We start from the raw sequence: 16,769 nt of genomic DNA on the forward strand, positions 1-16,769 counted from the left end.
AAAAGAAGAATTTTCCAGACCCTCTCCTAGTATAGGAAAACCACGTTCTCCTTAGGGGCTGTTCCCAAGTGGTTCCTCCTAGAAGCAGCTAGGTTCAGAAGAGTCTAGGTCTGATTTTCTGCCATCCCTTCATTGTTCCCTCCTTTTCTTCAAAAATCTGGCAAATGGTGGAAATTTAATAAATGTTAAATGAATGGATGGATGGGATCGTGCTTTCATCAACCTGTCTTCTAAGGCCTGGAGAGCAGGGAGAAGCTATTAAAATTCTTTAAATAGTAGGCTGTTGGGCCAATGAGATCTTTATCTTTCAGTGTGAATAGGTAAGTGAAAAGCAGGGCAACTTCAAATGGTATATACATATACAGAGTCCTAACAGCATTAAAATACCAAAAGCTTAAAAAACAATTAGCCAGGCGTGGTGGCGGGCGTACCTGTAATCCTAGCTACTCAGGAGCCTGAGGTGGAAGGATTGCTTGAGCCTAAGAATTCAAGGCTGCAGTAAACTGTGATCGCACCTCTGCACTCCAGTTTGGGCCACAGAGCGAGACTCTGTCAAAAAAAAAGAAAAGAAAAGAAAAGAGCCTTCCTCCAAGTTGTTTCTTCCTTAGAGGTGGCAATAATAGTGGAAAGGCAGTAACTTTGCTGTTTAGCCCCAGGGGAGGGATCAGCCCTGTGGGGAATTGGATTAAGTTATCAGAGGTTACTTACTGCCCTTGCTAAACTCCAAAGAGATTCATTTTTTAAAAACTGACACATAATATTTGAACATATGTACATACACAATGGAATACCATTCGGCCACTAAGAAGGAAACCATGAAGAGATTCCTTTTTAATATATGTAGCTGCATGCCAACTTGTCTCACGTTCCCCTTCTCCCAGAAAAAAAAAATGTGGATTTTCTGAAGCACCTGCCTGGAGGTACAGACAGATGATTGCGTAAACTTGAAGCTGAGAGTGGATGGAATTGCTACCAGGGAGACTGTAGCATGAGCAGGAGCAGAATCCTGGGGCACACACTTTTAGGGACAGGAGTCAGAAATCTCAGAGAAGCAGGGGTTACTGGTGGGAGCACGGAGCTGCTCAGAGCCTAGTAAAAGGGAAAGGTTTTAATATCATTTGGAGCCACTGTGGTTCTCCCAGAGGAGAGGAAGCTCCTGTCATCCAGAGAGCGGTGAACTCCCAAACAAACAGAGACTTCAATCCCTAAACGGGCATAAGCTTCATTCACGGCGTTCACTGGCCACGACCAGGGACGCCCAGCACCCAGTGCAGGGCCTGCCCTGGAAGAGGTCAGTAGTGCAAATAAGTTAGGACTGGAACTGGGAGGAAATTCGAGCATGCGTCCCAGCCGGAGGCTGAGCATGCGGGCGAAGAACAAGGCAGCGCTGGGAACCGGGCTAGGGCTTTCCCTGTGGGCCCCGCCTGCCGGCCCTCTCTGTTGTCCCACTTGGCACGGACTGGGCTACCGCCCACGGTTTGACTCCCGCCACCAGCAACCAAGGGAACCAGATCCCAAGGGAACCAGCACCCCTGGGCGCTCGCGGCCCGAAGCCTGAGGTTCCCGCCCCGCCCCGGCAGGGCGGTCCCGCCCCCCGCGGCCGCCCCGCCTCCGGCCTGGTCTCGGGTCCCAGCGCCGCCGGCGGAGAACGGTAGCATGGAGGGCGGCCTGGGGCGTGCTGTGTGCTTGCTGACCGGGGCCTCCCGCGGCTTCGGCCGGACGCTGGCCCCGCTCCTGGCCTCGTTGCTGTCGCCTGGCTCCGTACTTGTCCTTAACGCCCGCAACGACGAGGCACTGCGGCAGCTGGAGGCCGAGCTGGGCGCCGAGCAGTCTGGCCTGCGCGTGGTGCGGGTGCCCGCCGACCTGGGCGCCGAGGCCGGCTTGCAGCAGCTGCTCGGCGCCCTGCGCGAGCTCCCCCGGCCCGAGGGGCTGCAGCAACTGCTGCTTATCAACAACGCGGGTAAGATCCCGGGGCTGGAGCGGACTCCCCATGTGAGCGCCCACTTCCTCCACCGCTGGGGAATATAAGGGCGACTCCTAGGGGGTCAGATAGGACGCCTAGAAATCTAAAGCCCTAGTTGTTCCAGCTTGAGTAGCAAGTGGAGGCGAGGTGTGCAGGAAGACTCGGTGCCGTCGGGACAACAGCCTGCCCCCACTTCCTGGAAAATTGGCCAGCCGGGTTTTCCAAAGCGCCTGTAGAACTTTCCCGATCCCCTTGCTCTGCGCCCTCTGGCGGAGGTCTGAGTCAGGGCTTGGCGTCTCCAAACAAACTCTGCTTCTCCGGAGGACCCCTAGAGCTTTCCTTCAGCCCCAGGGCAAGGCAAGTGCCTTCTCATTCTGCAGCTTGGAATGGCTGGGTTCCCCAGCTGTGTCTTTCCGCAGAGCTGGGGAAGAGAGAAGCCTCTTAAGAAGCGCTAGGCAGCTTCCTCCTCTAGGTCTGCATGGGAAGAGGATATCTGGAGGAACTTGGGAGGGCTAGGGAAGAAGAAAGCCCCGCCTGCACTGAGTTACTCGTAAGGGTTGGTTTTTCAGGCTCTCTTGGGGATGTGTCCAAAGGCTTCGTGGACCTGAGTGACTCCACTCAAGTGAACAACTACTGGGCGCTGAACTTGACCTCCATGCTCTGCCTGACTTCCAGCGTCCTGAAGGCCTTCCCGGCCAGTCCTGGCCTCAACAGAACCGTGGTTAACATCTCGTCCCTCTGTGCCCTGCAGCCTTTCAAAGGCTGGGCGCTGTACTGTGCAGGAAAGGCTGCTCGTGATATGCTGTTCCAGGTCCTGGCGCTGGAGGAACCTAATGTGAGGGTGCTGAACTATGCCCCAGGTAGGTGGGAAGTCCTGCCGTCCCTGTCCTCCAGAACCCAGTGGTGCGCATCTGGGGGCTGGGCAAGCGGCCTAGTCCGCTCCCTCCAGGAAACAACCCACAGGATTTTGTCCTTGAATCCTGACCCATCACCCCTTAGGGGAAATACAGACCCAGGGGAAATAGAGGTGGCAGGGGCTGGGGATACTGGTAGAGAGTGAGGAGTTGCCTGGACTGGAGGGTGGGGCAGGAAAGTCTGAGGTATTAGATGGAGTTTGGGAGAAGACTGGGGTTTGAGTTCCAGGCCTTCCTCATGTGAAATGGGGAAGACGCTCCCTGCCTCACAGGGCACTTGGGAAGACTGAATGAGATACTGTATGAGAAAATGACCCTGACCTGTGAAGTGTTGCCTCGTTGTTAAATAGGACTGACCACACTGTATTGTCTGCATATGTTTGCTTGCCTCCTTCCCTCCCTTGACAGGAAAGCCTTTGCACTATGCAGATGTGTGTTCCTAACACCTAGCAAAGCACTAAAGTAAGGCAAGCTGCAGGACATGCTAGCTGTATGGAGGGCAGACAGACTTTGTTGAGTGCTGACCATCCCTGGCTGAACTGTGCTGGAACACTATTGAGGATTCTGGGGTAAATACAATAGAGCCCTTGTTCTCATGAATGCCAAAGGACAGGGAGTCTTGTGATACTGGGTCTAGTTTCTGATGCCACAGCGCCCCTTTCTTAATAGTGAGGAGTCTCTTTTAGGCTTGAGGTTGCTGCAATCAGAAGGTGGTGACAGAGCAGCCGTGGAAAGCCTGAGCAACTTGGGCAGAGATCCAGTAGTCTGTGTCCCTGGGGAATAGGGTCAGGATCCCAGGGCAGACAGGTAGAATGGCCTGCACAAAGCACAGATGTGGCAGGGCTGGATCCCACCTTGCTTCCAAGTTCTTCCTCATGTTCTCCAGTACCCCAGCCCCTACCACCCCTGCCCCCCAACACACATGCACAATTATTCTTGCAACCAACATTCAACTCATCATCCACTCTGACCTCAGCCCAAGGATTCACACAAACAATAGTGACCAAATGTAAGCTACAGCCCGGAGCAGAGCAGACTCCAGAAGGCCACATGGCTGCGTTTGGTCTCAGGAGGCTGCCCTGGGCATTATGAGGGAGCTGAGATTTTCAGGAGGTCCCCAGGGCCTGAACCAAGGTGGAGGCCAGTCTGGTTTTCATTTCGGTCTCAGGAAGAATGTTCTAACAGGTGCTCAGAGATAGAATGGGCTGTTTGGAAAGGCAGCAAGTCCTCTCTCAGCAGGGATGCACAGGTCATTGGAAAATAGTCAAAGACCAGGAGATAAATTCTCCCTCCAACCCTGGAATTCTCTGATTTTCTGCCCTCGAGGACCATTAACTGCAAATACTGGGGTGCGTGAGTGATTCCTATGTGAAGAATAGAACGTGCTTGCAACAGTTCAAGAAGGGAACAATTCCTTTAGGTGGGGAGACTAGAGATGGCTTTATTGGAGGTAGCTGAACTGGACATTGACCTTGGTTGTTGGCACAGGGAAGGAAATAAAGGTGATGAAAGGAAATAAAGGTGCGATTTTCCTGATGAAAAGGAAATAAAGGTGCGAAGGCTCATTGTGGGCATGGCAGGTCTTCGGTTTGCCTGTAGAGTAGGTGTGCCCAGAGGAGGGCAGACTAGGATGCCTTGAGTACTAGGCCAGGCTACTGGGAAGCTGTTGAGGGGTTTTGAGCGGAAGAATGTTGTGATCCCAGTGATGTTGTTTGTTTGTTTATTTGTTTGTTTGTTGAGATGGATTCTCACTCTGTTGCCTAGGCTGGAGTGCAGTGGCACGATGTGGGCTCACTGCAAGCTCCGCCTCCCAGGTTCACGCCATTCTCCTGCCTCAGCCTACCGAGTAGCTGGGACTACAAGCGCCCGCCACCACGCCCGGCTAATTTTTTGTATTTTTAGAAGAGACGGGGTTTCATCGTGTTAGCCAGGATGGTCTCAATCTCCTGACCTCATGATCCGCCCGCCTCGGCCTCCCAAAGTGCTGGGATTACAGGCATGAGCCACCACGCCTGGCTAATTTTTGTATTTTTAGTAGAGACAGGGTTTCACCATATTGGCCAGGCTGGTCTCAAACTCCTGACCTCAAGTGATCCTCCTGCCACAGCTTCCCAAAGTCCTGGGGTTGCAGGTGTGAGCCACTGCAGCTGGGCCCCAGTGATGTTTTAGTAGAATGAGTTGAGTAGAGGGCTACAGCAGGAGCTGAGGCAGGGAGAGAAGCAAGGTTGTAAAAAGGGCCTGATTGTCGGGGTGTGTAGATACTGAAGGGTCCTACCTGGTGCCTGGTTGGCTGTGGGGGCGATGCAGGGAGGGAAGGAGGAAGTGATGGAGGTTTTGAGTCTGGGAAAAGAATACTTCATTAATAGATATGGGAATGTCAGGAGGTGGTGCTGGTTGGACAGGAGATGAGGATCTTGGTTTTAGACATGGTAGTCTAGAGGGTCCATGTTCAGTGGGCTTTTGAATTTCAGTCCAGAACTTGATAGTGACAAATTGGAGCCTTTGGCAACCCTGACCACACATTTCAGCCAAGACGACGTGTTTCCTCTGGCCAGACCTGACTCAGCCCCACCCCCGACATAAAACAGAGACCTGAAACCTTCTGTCCCTGCCTTGGCCATGTTCCCTCATCGTCTGCTTTTCATCCTCTAGGTCCTCTGGACACAGACATGCAGCAGTTGGCCCGGGAGACCTCCATTGACCCAGACATGCGAAAAGGGCTGCAGGAGCTGAAGGCAAAGGGGAAGCTGGTGGATTGCAAGGTGTCAGCCCAGAAACTGCTGAACTTACTGCAAAAGGACGAGTTCGAGTCTGGAGCCCATGTGGACTTCTATGACAAATAAGCCCATGTTTTTGGCTTCCTGAACCTTTTTGCCCCCACTTTCAGACATACCCCAGAGCCCTGTGGCTCCCCACACCCTGCCACAGGGGCAGTCCTGCCTTACACATAGAAGTACTCATCCCTGCTGCCCTGCCCTCAGGCACAGCCAGCTGTGAGCTCCCAGGTCATTGGCCTTACCAGTTGTCAGGAGTCTGTGCTGTGCACCCTGGGTTATGAGGAGGCTTAGGAGAGAGGTTATGGGTATTGGTGTCTCTATCCCTAGGAATAGAACTTAAGGGGTGGGAAGAACAGGAAAAGAAGCTGGAACACAGAAGAGAGGAGATTGTGTCTCTTGCTCATAACAAGCCTATGGGTAGACGAAAGAGTGATCTGGTGTCGAATAGGAGGACCCATGTAGATTCGCAGATGGCCTGGATGGGAGGAAGGGCAGACACTACATGTCCCAGCCCACATAGATGCCCCTTGCTGAGGGTAGCAGGACCTTCTGTTGAACTTTGTGTCCTCACTCTGATGTCTCCTTCCTTCAGAATACCACCCCTCCCCCAGGCTGGGAGAAGGGCCAAAGGCAGATACAAATAAAATATAGATTGTCCTTTCTTCATGCTTGCTTTCTCCTCTGATACAGGGCCTATGACTAACTGCCTGGTTCACTGGGCCTAAGGTCATTCCCAAGGCAGTTAACCCAAAAGTGAGGTGTTGTCCTTACTTCCTAGGGAACTGTCCCGGGGCTATCTGCCTCCGATCATCAGGCCCCACTCAGTGGCAGGCCCAGGTCCAAAGTTGCCCACGATCGGCATGCCTGCTCTTTTATGCTGTTGCCCATGCTGACCCCAGCCTTGACAGCCCTTTTCTCACCCTGGGCTATTCAGAATACCCATCTTTTAGAGCCCAACTTACAGCCTGCCCTCTGCATGGCCCTAAAGCCTGGGTCCTTTCCCCAACTCTCTGTGGATTGCCAATTCCACCCCCTGTCCACGTGGCAATGCTGTGAATGGATGCCGGCTGCTATTGGCCCTCTTGGCATTGTCCATCTGGCCCATGGTCCAGGTCCTCAGTGGGGTGGGCTTAGGACCAGCATGCCTTTGGGGGAGATGGGCAAGATTCCAAGAAAGGGAAGCCCTGAGAAATCAGGGCTGCAACCAAGCCAATCCTTGTGCAGGTTGGTAGACATAGGCTGGGCTGGGAGCTCCACGGCAGTGGTAGTCTGCAGCCAGCACCCTGGCCCCTGGCCATATTTGGGAGAAGGAAGCATGGTCCCCTGCCCGCTGACTCCAGGACTCAGCCTGCCTCTGAGTGTGCAGAAGGGAACTCCTCCTTGTGCTCAGCAGAGGGCGCACGGAGGCCGCGCCTTTTGCTGAAGGGCAGGCCCTAGGCTGAAGCTGGCAGCGCCCTGCCGGCTCCCCTAGGAGGGAATGGGCGAACTCTTACCTGGTCCAGCAGATGCCTTGCCCTCATGCCCCCATTGAAGTAGAAATCACTGGGCTCAGGTACCTGCTCTGCCACAGCTGGTAACCCAGGGCGAGTTTCTTCTCTGTGCCTCAGTTTCCTTATCTGAAAAATGTGGATTATAATGGCACCTACCCTAAAAGGTTATTTTGAACATTAAGTGACCTAATGTTTGTAAATGTTCAGCACAGTGCTGGCATTGTGGTAAATGCCCTGTAGATGCTAATATTATTTATTACCTTTAAAGATCAAGATCCAGATCATCCTGGAACCCTGCTGGAAGTCTCCTCTCCTCTAGATGGTTCAGACATCCTCCCCTGGCTAACATGAGGCAAAAACTCTCACTGTACTGCCCCTATTCAGCCTCCTGGAGGTGAGGGTGGGGTCTGGTCTGGATACCTTGTCTTGGATTTACAAGAAAATGTATGAACTTTGGAGTCAGGAACCTTCAGTCCCACTACCTTGTCTATGACAGAGATGCTGTGGGGTGTTGGGCAGAGCCCTGCTCTTGCTCTGGGCTTCAGTTTCCTTAGAGCAGTGAACTCCAAGATTCCTTCCTGGACACCTTCCTCTGAGGTGTTTCCAGTGTGGTGAGGCCATGGATTATGGCAGCCTGGGCTGCCTTTCATGCCGTGGTGGGTGGTGGGTAGGTGTCCTCACCAGGCCCCTTGCTCCTGTGGGAATGTGAGGGTGGGCAGTGCCAGTCCAGCTCCTTGTGGATGATCATCGGGGTTGACTCTGTACCTCCCCTCTAGGCTGGTTGGCCAGGGGCTTAGTGAGGAGTACCGCTTGTCCCCACGAGGTGGCGAGGCCCTCCCATGCCTGACATTTGTCTTCTCTGAGCCCAGAGATGTAAGAGCTTCGGAAGCGCTCTCTTGGGCTATCTCTCCCTGCAGCCCCGGATTCTGGACTCTCGGGCCCCCAGGGAATTGGGGAGCTCAGAGATGAGCAGCATCACTCTTCCTGTCAGGTCCCAAGGCCTCTTCAGTGACCCACGGTCTCTGCCCTCAGGGATTTCCCAGACCTTGCTCCCAGCCCTGGACTCAGCCTCCCCAGGTCCCCCCACACTGAGGCAGGGAGGCTTTTGTGGCAGCCTCCAGGCCATAAGCAGCCACCCTCCAGGGGCTAACCATCTGTGTTCCCCGACCACATGACCTGGCCTTGGCCACCGCACACATGAGCACACGCGAGTGCACACACACAAATACATGCCTGCACATGCGCAGGGCCCAGCTGCTGGAGCCAGCAGGGCCATAGATGAGCTAAAAGACAAACAAGGTTCCTCTTTGTCTTTGGTGTGAGAGCGCTGTGCAGTTTTTGGTTTTGTGTTTAATATGCCTGCACTGGGGCCAGCAGCTGGCCTGTAAGGAGCAGGGGGAGTGAGGGGAATATTCCAGGCCAAAGCCAGTGTCCAAGAGCATGAGCAGCTGGGATTAGTTGGGTCAAGAAGTTCCCCCGAATCACCAATTCCTCTCCTTCCTCCCACGAATACATATGTGTGCCCCCACACCCAGGCTGCTGCTGAGTCTGTTGTCAGCCATCAGGGTCATCCGCCCAGGATGTACGCCATCCTAGCATCTCCCTGTGCCTCACCCCAGAGAGCTGAGCCCTGGGATGCTGCCTCCTGGCCTCCTTCACCTTCGTCCTTTCCCATAGAACGTGGCCTCACAGGCTAGCATGCACGCGGTAATTCTGACTCATATGGCAGGTGTGCACATTCCTGGGTGAGCACACCCAAGAGAGCCCAGGCGTGCCCTCGCTACTGGGCTCCCGTGTGATGACAGGGAGGTGCATGAAAATGACTCCAAGTCCCCTGGGGTAGAGACCGCATGAGGTGGCACCACTCCAGCCCTCACATCATCTCTCAGTGATCTGGGGTGTAAAAGAGGAGGGGAGTGGACCAGAAGCCACTAGACAGCTTGCTGGAAGCCAGCTGAGGAATCACTCCAAACCTCTGGGGTCAGCTGGGGGAGCCGATGGAGGGTGGGGCTCCAAGCCTGGAGCGAGCCATCCTTGCCCCACTCCCCAGTCCTGAGGTCTCCCACCTGTGGTGCTGGGAGAAGGGGAGCAGCACGGATGTTGTCTCAGAGTTTTGAAGTAGAGCCCGCTCCCACCGGGGAATTATCGTTACTTTCCAGCCAGCCTCCCCTACCTCACCCTTTGTCTCTCCTTTCATCCATGGTAACTCCATCTTCAGCCCTAAGGAGCCCTTCATGTGAGCCCGGAGAGTCCGGGACTTCTATTTTCAGTGAGGAGCTGGGGGAAAGGAGGAAGGGAGAGAGAAGAAAATGCCTATCCCTTGGGGCCTCCTCCCCCATCTGACCTCAGTGGCTCAGCGTGGTTCCTCAGCTAACTAACCTGCAAGCTGTCTAGCAGCCTCTTAGTCCACAGGACCGCCCAAGGACAGCCCCAGATCCCCCTATCTGACCCCCTGGGCAGGAGCCCTATGCAAAGGACAGGCACAGCTGCATCATTTTGTGGAACAAAATGAGCTTTTTCTAGGAGTCCCTCCTTGTGGCCTGCCCAGGTGACACACGAAAGTGACCAGGGGCAAAGTGAGGAGTTGAGAGGAGGTAAGTCCCCTCTCTGCTCTGGAGCATCCAGGCAGAAAAACAAAAGCAGACACCGCGAGAGTCAAAGACGGAGACAGGGCAAGCCGGACAGTGAGAGAGGAAGAGAGAGAGAGGGACAGAAACACAGGGAGGAGACAGGCAGAAAGATTCGAAAATATAGTAAGATAGATTTAGATGAAGGGAGAGAGATGGTGGGAGAAGCCACACACACTCACACACGCTCATACTCCCTCTCTCTCTCCCCCCTCCCTCTCTCTCTCACATACACACACTCACACACACACTCACACACACACACACCCCGGGCGTGCGCTCACGCAGCCGCCCTGAGCCTTGCTGGAAATAATCCCGTTCGCGACGCCAGGGCCTCAGCTGCACAGGCGTTGCCGAGCTGTTACCTTGCACATCTGTCAGCTCCAAATGTAGAAGCTGTCATAGGACTGTGTGTGTGTGAGTGTGACAGTGTGTGCATGCCTGTTCCTCCCAGAGAATTCTGAGGACTTGGTCGGCAGAGGGAGTTTCCCAAGGGCCCGGAGGTTCTCCAGGAAGTCCAAGCCCTGGAAAGCAGGTCTGCTCCTTCCCTTCCTGCACATGGAGTGGCCACGGGGCCGCCCAGCTTTATGAGATAGCCCACTGGACTTGGCTTCTGTGGCCTGGCTCGGCCACTTACAGCCATGGGGTCCTGGGCAGTCACTTCTCAGGGCAGCTGGGTCTCCTGCTTGTGAGGTCGAGATGTTGGGTAGCTATGCCACCTGGAAGGAACCCAGAGAGGGAGTGATGAGCACCTGGTCTGGTGTGTGTCAGTCACTTCTGGTAGTCAGGGATTTTTGTCTGAGAGCTGGGAAGTCCTCCTTATGTCTGACTCCCACTTCTGGGAATGTATCCTGCACCCAGGTCCCTCTGGGGCACCGAGAACATTGCCCTCCTCTGACCCACTCTTCTCCACACCACTCTCCTTGCTGGACCTGAGGATGGGCCTTAGGCACCAACTCCGGGCACAAAAGGTCCAAGAACCTCAAACACCAAGTCTCCAGGAGCATAGGGTGTTGGCACAAAGCCTGGAGGATTTGAGAATGTTAAGCCTTTTCCTGTAAGGATCCTTGGGTAGAAACTTTTCTCTGGTGACTCTTTCCAGGTTTTCAACCCCCCTCCCTGGCCCCAAATGTCAGGACGCTCTTTTTTTGTGTTTGCACTTCCTCCTGCTTTAATCTAAGCTTATCACAGAGAAATTGTACAGCAATGAGAAAGAGGCCCCAGGAACTATCTAGTAAGGAGGGCAGCTTTTTCACTCCAAGTAAGAGGAAAGAGGGACTCTGTCCAAAGGGACCCCGCCCTGTATTGGTGCTCTTCCCACAATGCCATGCCCACCCCATTTAATCCTCCCCGATCCACGGAATTGACCCCTTGAAGACTTGAATACAAAGGCCCTGCCACCCATCCCACAGGCTGGCACCCTCACTCCTGTCCTGGCCTCATCAGAGACCATCTTAACTCCAGGCCATCTCTCATGCTGTCCTCAGATCCATGGTTCTTTCTGCCCAAAGCCTGGATGGAACAATCTAACAGGCTTCGTGTGCTTATGGTGCTCACAGCAGGGTGTTCTGAGAGAGGAGATGAAGCCAAAGACTTGTATCAGTGGTTCGAGCCCAGAAGCCATCACCCGGAATGTGTTCTCGCCAGGGACCTGGGTCTCTGTGTATGCACGTTACGGATACATATGAATCAGACATGGGCCTGCCCTGGGCCCAAGCCGTGTGTGTGTGTGTCTCTGTGTGTGTTTGTGTGTATATATAACTGTTTGCCACCCTAGAATTAGTCTTATGAGGGTTTGAACATTCAGCTTTTCTTATGCATGGAGAGGTGTAATTGTGTGTGTACCTGTGTATAAGTGTTCTGATGTAAAACTTACCAGATAATGGTGTGGTGTGCAAATGTGGGTTTCGGTGTCTAGCTGTACATGCACACCTATAAGCCTATTGTGTGAATGTGAGTGTAACTTTGAAAACTACTGTGAGCACACATGAGCATTTGTATTTGAATAACAGTGGGTCTGTGAGTTTAAATCATGTATGCATCAACAACGTACATATATGTGATTATGAGTGCTGGTATATAACCACATGTTGTATTTCTGGGTTGCTCTCCATTCATAATTGGGTGTGCATGTGTGTGCACATGACAGGTTGTTACCTTGCAAGCAAGAACTCATGCAAAACTGTGCATGAGATTTATGTGTGTGTGATTTTGACACGGGGCTGGTGTCTCTGGATAAATGAGTGTGTTCAGGTCTGTGACTGGGGTACAACAATTGTGTGTTGACAAACTGCAGACACCCCTTAGGCCATGTCCAGTGAGAAGGAAATGTGTAAATGTTTGTTGAACACAAAACACAACAGCCACAAAATGCCAGGCCCTGTAGTGGCGCGGCAAATCGTGGAAGTTTTTTCCTCCCTCTCCATCTCTCCCTCTCCCCAGCATCTCGGCCCCTCTCTGGCGTCGTTCCCTCACACCTAAGCCCAATGGTGTTTTGCAGGCTTTCAGCTGTTACCTCGGTCCCTCCTCGCCTCATTCCCGATTCACTCCGTTGCTATAGGTATGTTTGAAACCCCAGCGTGGTAGATTTTAATTAGTCTTCCTACAGATGGCCAATTAACATTCATTACTTTTGCCTTGAGCGATTAATTATGAGTTTGGATAGAAAAGGAGAGAAGAGGAGAGGAAGATGGGCAGGTGAATGAAAGGAGAAAAGAGAAGGGGGTTTGATTGGGAGTTCGGAATTTTTACACAGAGCAGGCTGGTGGGGGAGAGGGTGGGAAAGAGCCGTTTCAATCCCCTCACTCCCAGCGGCCTCCCTCGGCCCACAGCTGCTCGGGGCCCCTAATCGGCTTGGCTGGCCCAGCCCTCCAGGAAAATAGAGCTCACACCCTCGTTTGGGAGGCCTTAAGCCTTTGGTGTTCCCTGACCCCAACCCTTTCATAATACCGGCCCTCTTGTTTCTTGTGCCAGAGCTGGGTGGGAACTGTGTCAGGAATCGCCCAAAATATTGCAGATAACCCAGAAAGGAAGCTCTGCTGCCAGTCACTCCTTGCTAGAATTGCAGCGGTTCACTATACAGATGAGAAAACTGAGGCCCGCATAGGAAATGACTTCCCCCACCTCGGGCCCCTTGGAAGGTTCGTTGACTCCCCAGCTCAGTTCTCTTTCTGCTGCAACCAGGGTAGTTTATAAAGATTTTGTGCAACATTCCATGAACAGGCTGATCTCAAACACAGTTCACATTCTTCTCTGTGCACCTAACTGCCAAAAGCTCCTGTGATTCCCCAGCCCATTGAAAGACTCCTTCAGTGTTGTTGCTGGGTTCAGGAGCCGCACCTATGTTCCTAATCCTAAATTCATTCTAGGAGTGGGGGATAGATGCCTAAATGTAAACAATGGTCTTTTGGGTGGTAGGATTCCAAGTGATTTTCATCTTCATCTCTCAAATCATCTGTATTTTTAACTCTCTGTAGCACAGATACATTATTTGAACAAAATAAAGTATATAAGCTATGCCTTCATTTACTTGAAATTTTTTCAAAATTTATATTGTAAAAAGAAACAAAGAAATCCACGTTAGTTTATGATCTTTTTTAAAAGACCACAAATATGTACATCAAAATTTTGAACACTGAATATCGCTTGAATCAGCCTGCTTGAATTCAAGTCACAGTTCTGCCACCCACTTCCACAGTGTCCTCATCTGTTAAGTTGAGTTAAAAAGAATATCCATCTCATAGGGTCGTGAGAATTAAAATAATACACGAAAAGTCTTAGAACGGTGTCTTGTATCTAGAAAGAGCCCAACAAATGTTATCTATTATAAATATTAATAACAGTAAGATTTTTAAATAGTGGTTATCTGAGTGGTGGGATTTTACTGAGCTCTTTTTGTTTTTCTGTATCTTGAAAAATTTTCCACAGAGAACATGCAATACCTTGATAATAATAAGATAGTGTAATTTGGAAGAGAGAGAGGAAGGAGAGAAGGAAGGAAGGAGAGAGGGAAGGAAGGAAGGAGGGAGGGAGGGAGGAAAGGAAGGAAGGAGGAAAGGGAGGGAGGAAAGGAAGGAAGGAGGAAAGGAAGGAAGGAAGGAGGGAGAGAGAGAAGGAAGGAAGGAGAGAAGGAAGGAGGGAGGGAAGGAGGGAGGAAAGGAAGGAAGGAGAGAAGAAAGGAAGGAGGGAGGGAGAGAGAGAAGGAAGGAAGGAGAGAAGGAGGGAAGGAGGGAAGGAAGGAAGGATGGAAGGAAGGGAGGGAGGGAAGGAAGAGAGAAGAAAGGCAGATGTATTTATTCTGCTCAAAGCAAATGTAGTTCTGCCGTTCTAGACCTCTATTAAATTTCCATCATTTTGGCTGAGCACGGTGGCTTACGCCTATGATCCCATCACTTTGGGAGGCCGAGGTGGGCGGATCACCTGAGGTCAGGAGTTTGAGACCAGCCTGGCCAACATGGCGAAACCCCGTCTCTACTAAAAATACACAAAAAATAAAAAACTTAGCCAGGCATGGTGGCGTATGCCTGTAGTCCAAGCTACTGAGGAGGCTGACGCAGAATTGCTTGAACCAAGGAAGGGGAGGTTGCAGTGAGCCGAGATCACCCACTGCACTCCAGCAATGTGGGCAACAGAGCGAGACTCTGTCTCAAAAAAAAATTCCACTATTTTACCCATAGTTATAATAGTTGTGGCTATGGCAGTTACGGCCCATGTCCCCTGGAGGTCTTACTGATAGCATGGCAAACATTCTCACCTCCAGGAAACTCCCTCCATCTCCTCTCCTGCTTGGCTAACTCTTCCTCATCCTTCATATCCTCAGCACCTTCCTTGGCCTATCCCACTCCCCACACACACCTGGCCTATGCTGTTCTTGTGGGGCCTCTTTCCTTCTGGGGTTGTGTAGTTTACTGTCCAGATGTCTGGTAAGTGGGAACTGGAGCCCAAGCCTTGTCTCTCAGGGGCCCATTGTGGTGTCTGCCAGTCAGCGCGCATCCCCTCCCTCTCTCCCAGCACGCCTCCTCTGCTCACACTTCATCTTTGTTCCCTGTGACTTCAGCATGCATACAGCCTTGTTCTCAAGGCCTAGGCTCACACTGAACTGCAGCTTCCTTCCATGTCTCTCAGTTCACATTTCTAAAAGGGAGCATCTGGTTGGCCTAGGGCCTCTTTTTGAGCCTCTTCACAGGTCAAGGGAGGGTTGGCTGCAAAGGGCTGGGTCTGGGGGCCTGGGCTGATGTTGCAGGATGGGGCAGAGACTGGGCTGTCCCCAGGACTGGGTAGGGGTGATGGGTGGGCTGCAGCCTGGGAGAAGCATCCGTGTGCCTTTGTGGAGGCAGAAGGAGAAAGAAGAGCTAAAACCAAAGGCTCCCTGGACACACTGGAAACCCAGACATGGATGTGGGAGAAAGGAACCTCTCTGACTCTCCTTTTGTTTGTGGGGGACGGGCCATAGATTGAGGCAAAAAGGGGGTGAGGAAGGCCTGAATTTCTGTGTAGTGGCCACTTTGTTCTTTTCATGTCATGGCGGCAGAGTCCATGGTCCGTTCCAAATGGCTTTCCTGAGTTGTAAAAACGCAAGTGTAAGTGGCAATCTGACAACTCCAAAGGGCACTGCTTAGGGGAGGTGGGTAGAGAGGGCTTCTTGGAAGACGTGAGACTAAAACATGCCTTGAAGGTTGAGCAGGGTTGGCATTAGTGGGGAGAAAGAAGGCACGCTAGCTGGCCAAAACCTTCTGAGCAAAAGCACTGAGCGGGGAATGGGCATGGGGTGGGAATGCGGATTCCAGCTAGCCTGGTGGTTTGCGGTCTGTTAGAGAGAGGTGGGTGAGACCAGATAACAGATGCCTTTGAAGCAGAGGGGCTTACATGGAGCCGCTCTCCTGGGGGCAAGTGTCTACATTATCAGGCCCCTATTCTCAATAGCAGGCGTCTGAGACTTCTCCAGGCTTCTCCCCACCACTGACGGCCACCATCCAGGGGATCCAGTCGAGAGTCCCCTCCTGCAGTGCTCTCCACACTCGTCACATCCTTCAGCTGGCCACATTTCCTGACTGTCCTCTTAACCTAATCAACCCATTTCCTAGTGTGCCTGGAGACCATCTGCTGTAGAGGGGAGTGAGATAACAGACATAGGCGCTGCTCTCAACGTCTTAAGAGCTGCTCAGGGGAGACAGACATGGGTAGAGAAGTTTCATGTTAAAGGAGGTGCTCGTGACCTGGAATACAACAGGCCTTTGGGGTTGGGGGATGAGGATTGAAGCCAGGAGGGCCTCTCTACAGGGATGGCTCTCCTGGGCTCACACTGAGGTGCAGCCCTCACAGGCTCCAGGCACGGTCCCACCTCCCTGCTTTGCCACACTCCCCCTGCCCCCTGCCCATTGCCAAATATCCCTCCTCTTTGGGGCCCTTAGTTCAAATGCCTGAGAGAGAGCCTCATTGAGCCTGAGCCTGGCCCCAAATCAAGTTCAGTGATAAGCCCAAGGGGACTACCCTGATGCAATCGGCTGTGACCAGAAGGAAGGCCATGGGGTTCACCTAGGACCAGTAGGGGGTGGGTGGAGGTGTGGGCATAGCAGGCAGGGACATGGAAAATTTTTGCATGTATCTAATTATTTCTTCATTTAATATAGTGTCCTATGAGAAAGTGTTGCTGAAATTTCTTTCATTTTGCCATTTATGGTTTTTGAAAAACATAAGTTTAGTAATATGGCCACTATTTATTGGAAATAAACATTTATACTAAACTGTTTTTCTGAAGTAGTAGGGGAAAATGTATTACCTTAGTTACCATGAACTTTTTTTTTCTTAAAAGAATTTTTTTCCACTTTGAAACCTTTGGGGATTACTTATTGGCATAATTTCTCCATTCTGTCTCGAATGGTTTAAAAATATTTATCGCTTCTTTCAGATGAAAAACCATGAAATGCTTATTTAACCTTTGATGGGAAAGAGAAAAATGCCTATAGTTTCAATTAGAAGCTACTTAGAAAACCAGTGCC

At 52.0% G+C, this 16,769-nt stretch overlaps 1 protein-coding gene across 1 annotated transcript; it reads left to right on the forward strand.

The window, feature by feature from the left end:
- The first annotated feature begins 1,360 nt into the window (after nucleotides 1-1,360).
- On the forward strand, nucleotides 1,361-6,316 carry SPR (sepiapterin reductase). Its single transcript, XM_003262538.3, has 3 exons — nucleotides 1,361-1,960; nucleotides 2,533-2,823; nucleotides 5,530-6,316. Exons 1-3 carry the CDS (start codon nucleotides 1,657-1,659, stop codon nucleotides 5,718-5,720), a joined length of 786 nt encoding a protein of 261 aa, XP_003262586.1. The 5' UTR covers nucleotides 1,361-1,656; the 3' UTR covers nucleotides 5,721-6,316.
- Nucleotides 6,317-16,769: the final 10,453 nt, after the last annotated feature.

The sequence above is a fragment of the Nomascus leucogenys genome, chromosome 14 (genome assembly GCF_006542625.1).
Source record: "Nomascus leucogenys isolate Asia chromosome 14, Asia_NLE_v1, whole genome shotgun sequence".
NCBI lineage: Eukaryota > Metazoa > Chordata > Mammalia > Primates > Hylobatidae > Nomascus > Nomascus leucogenys.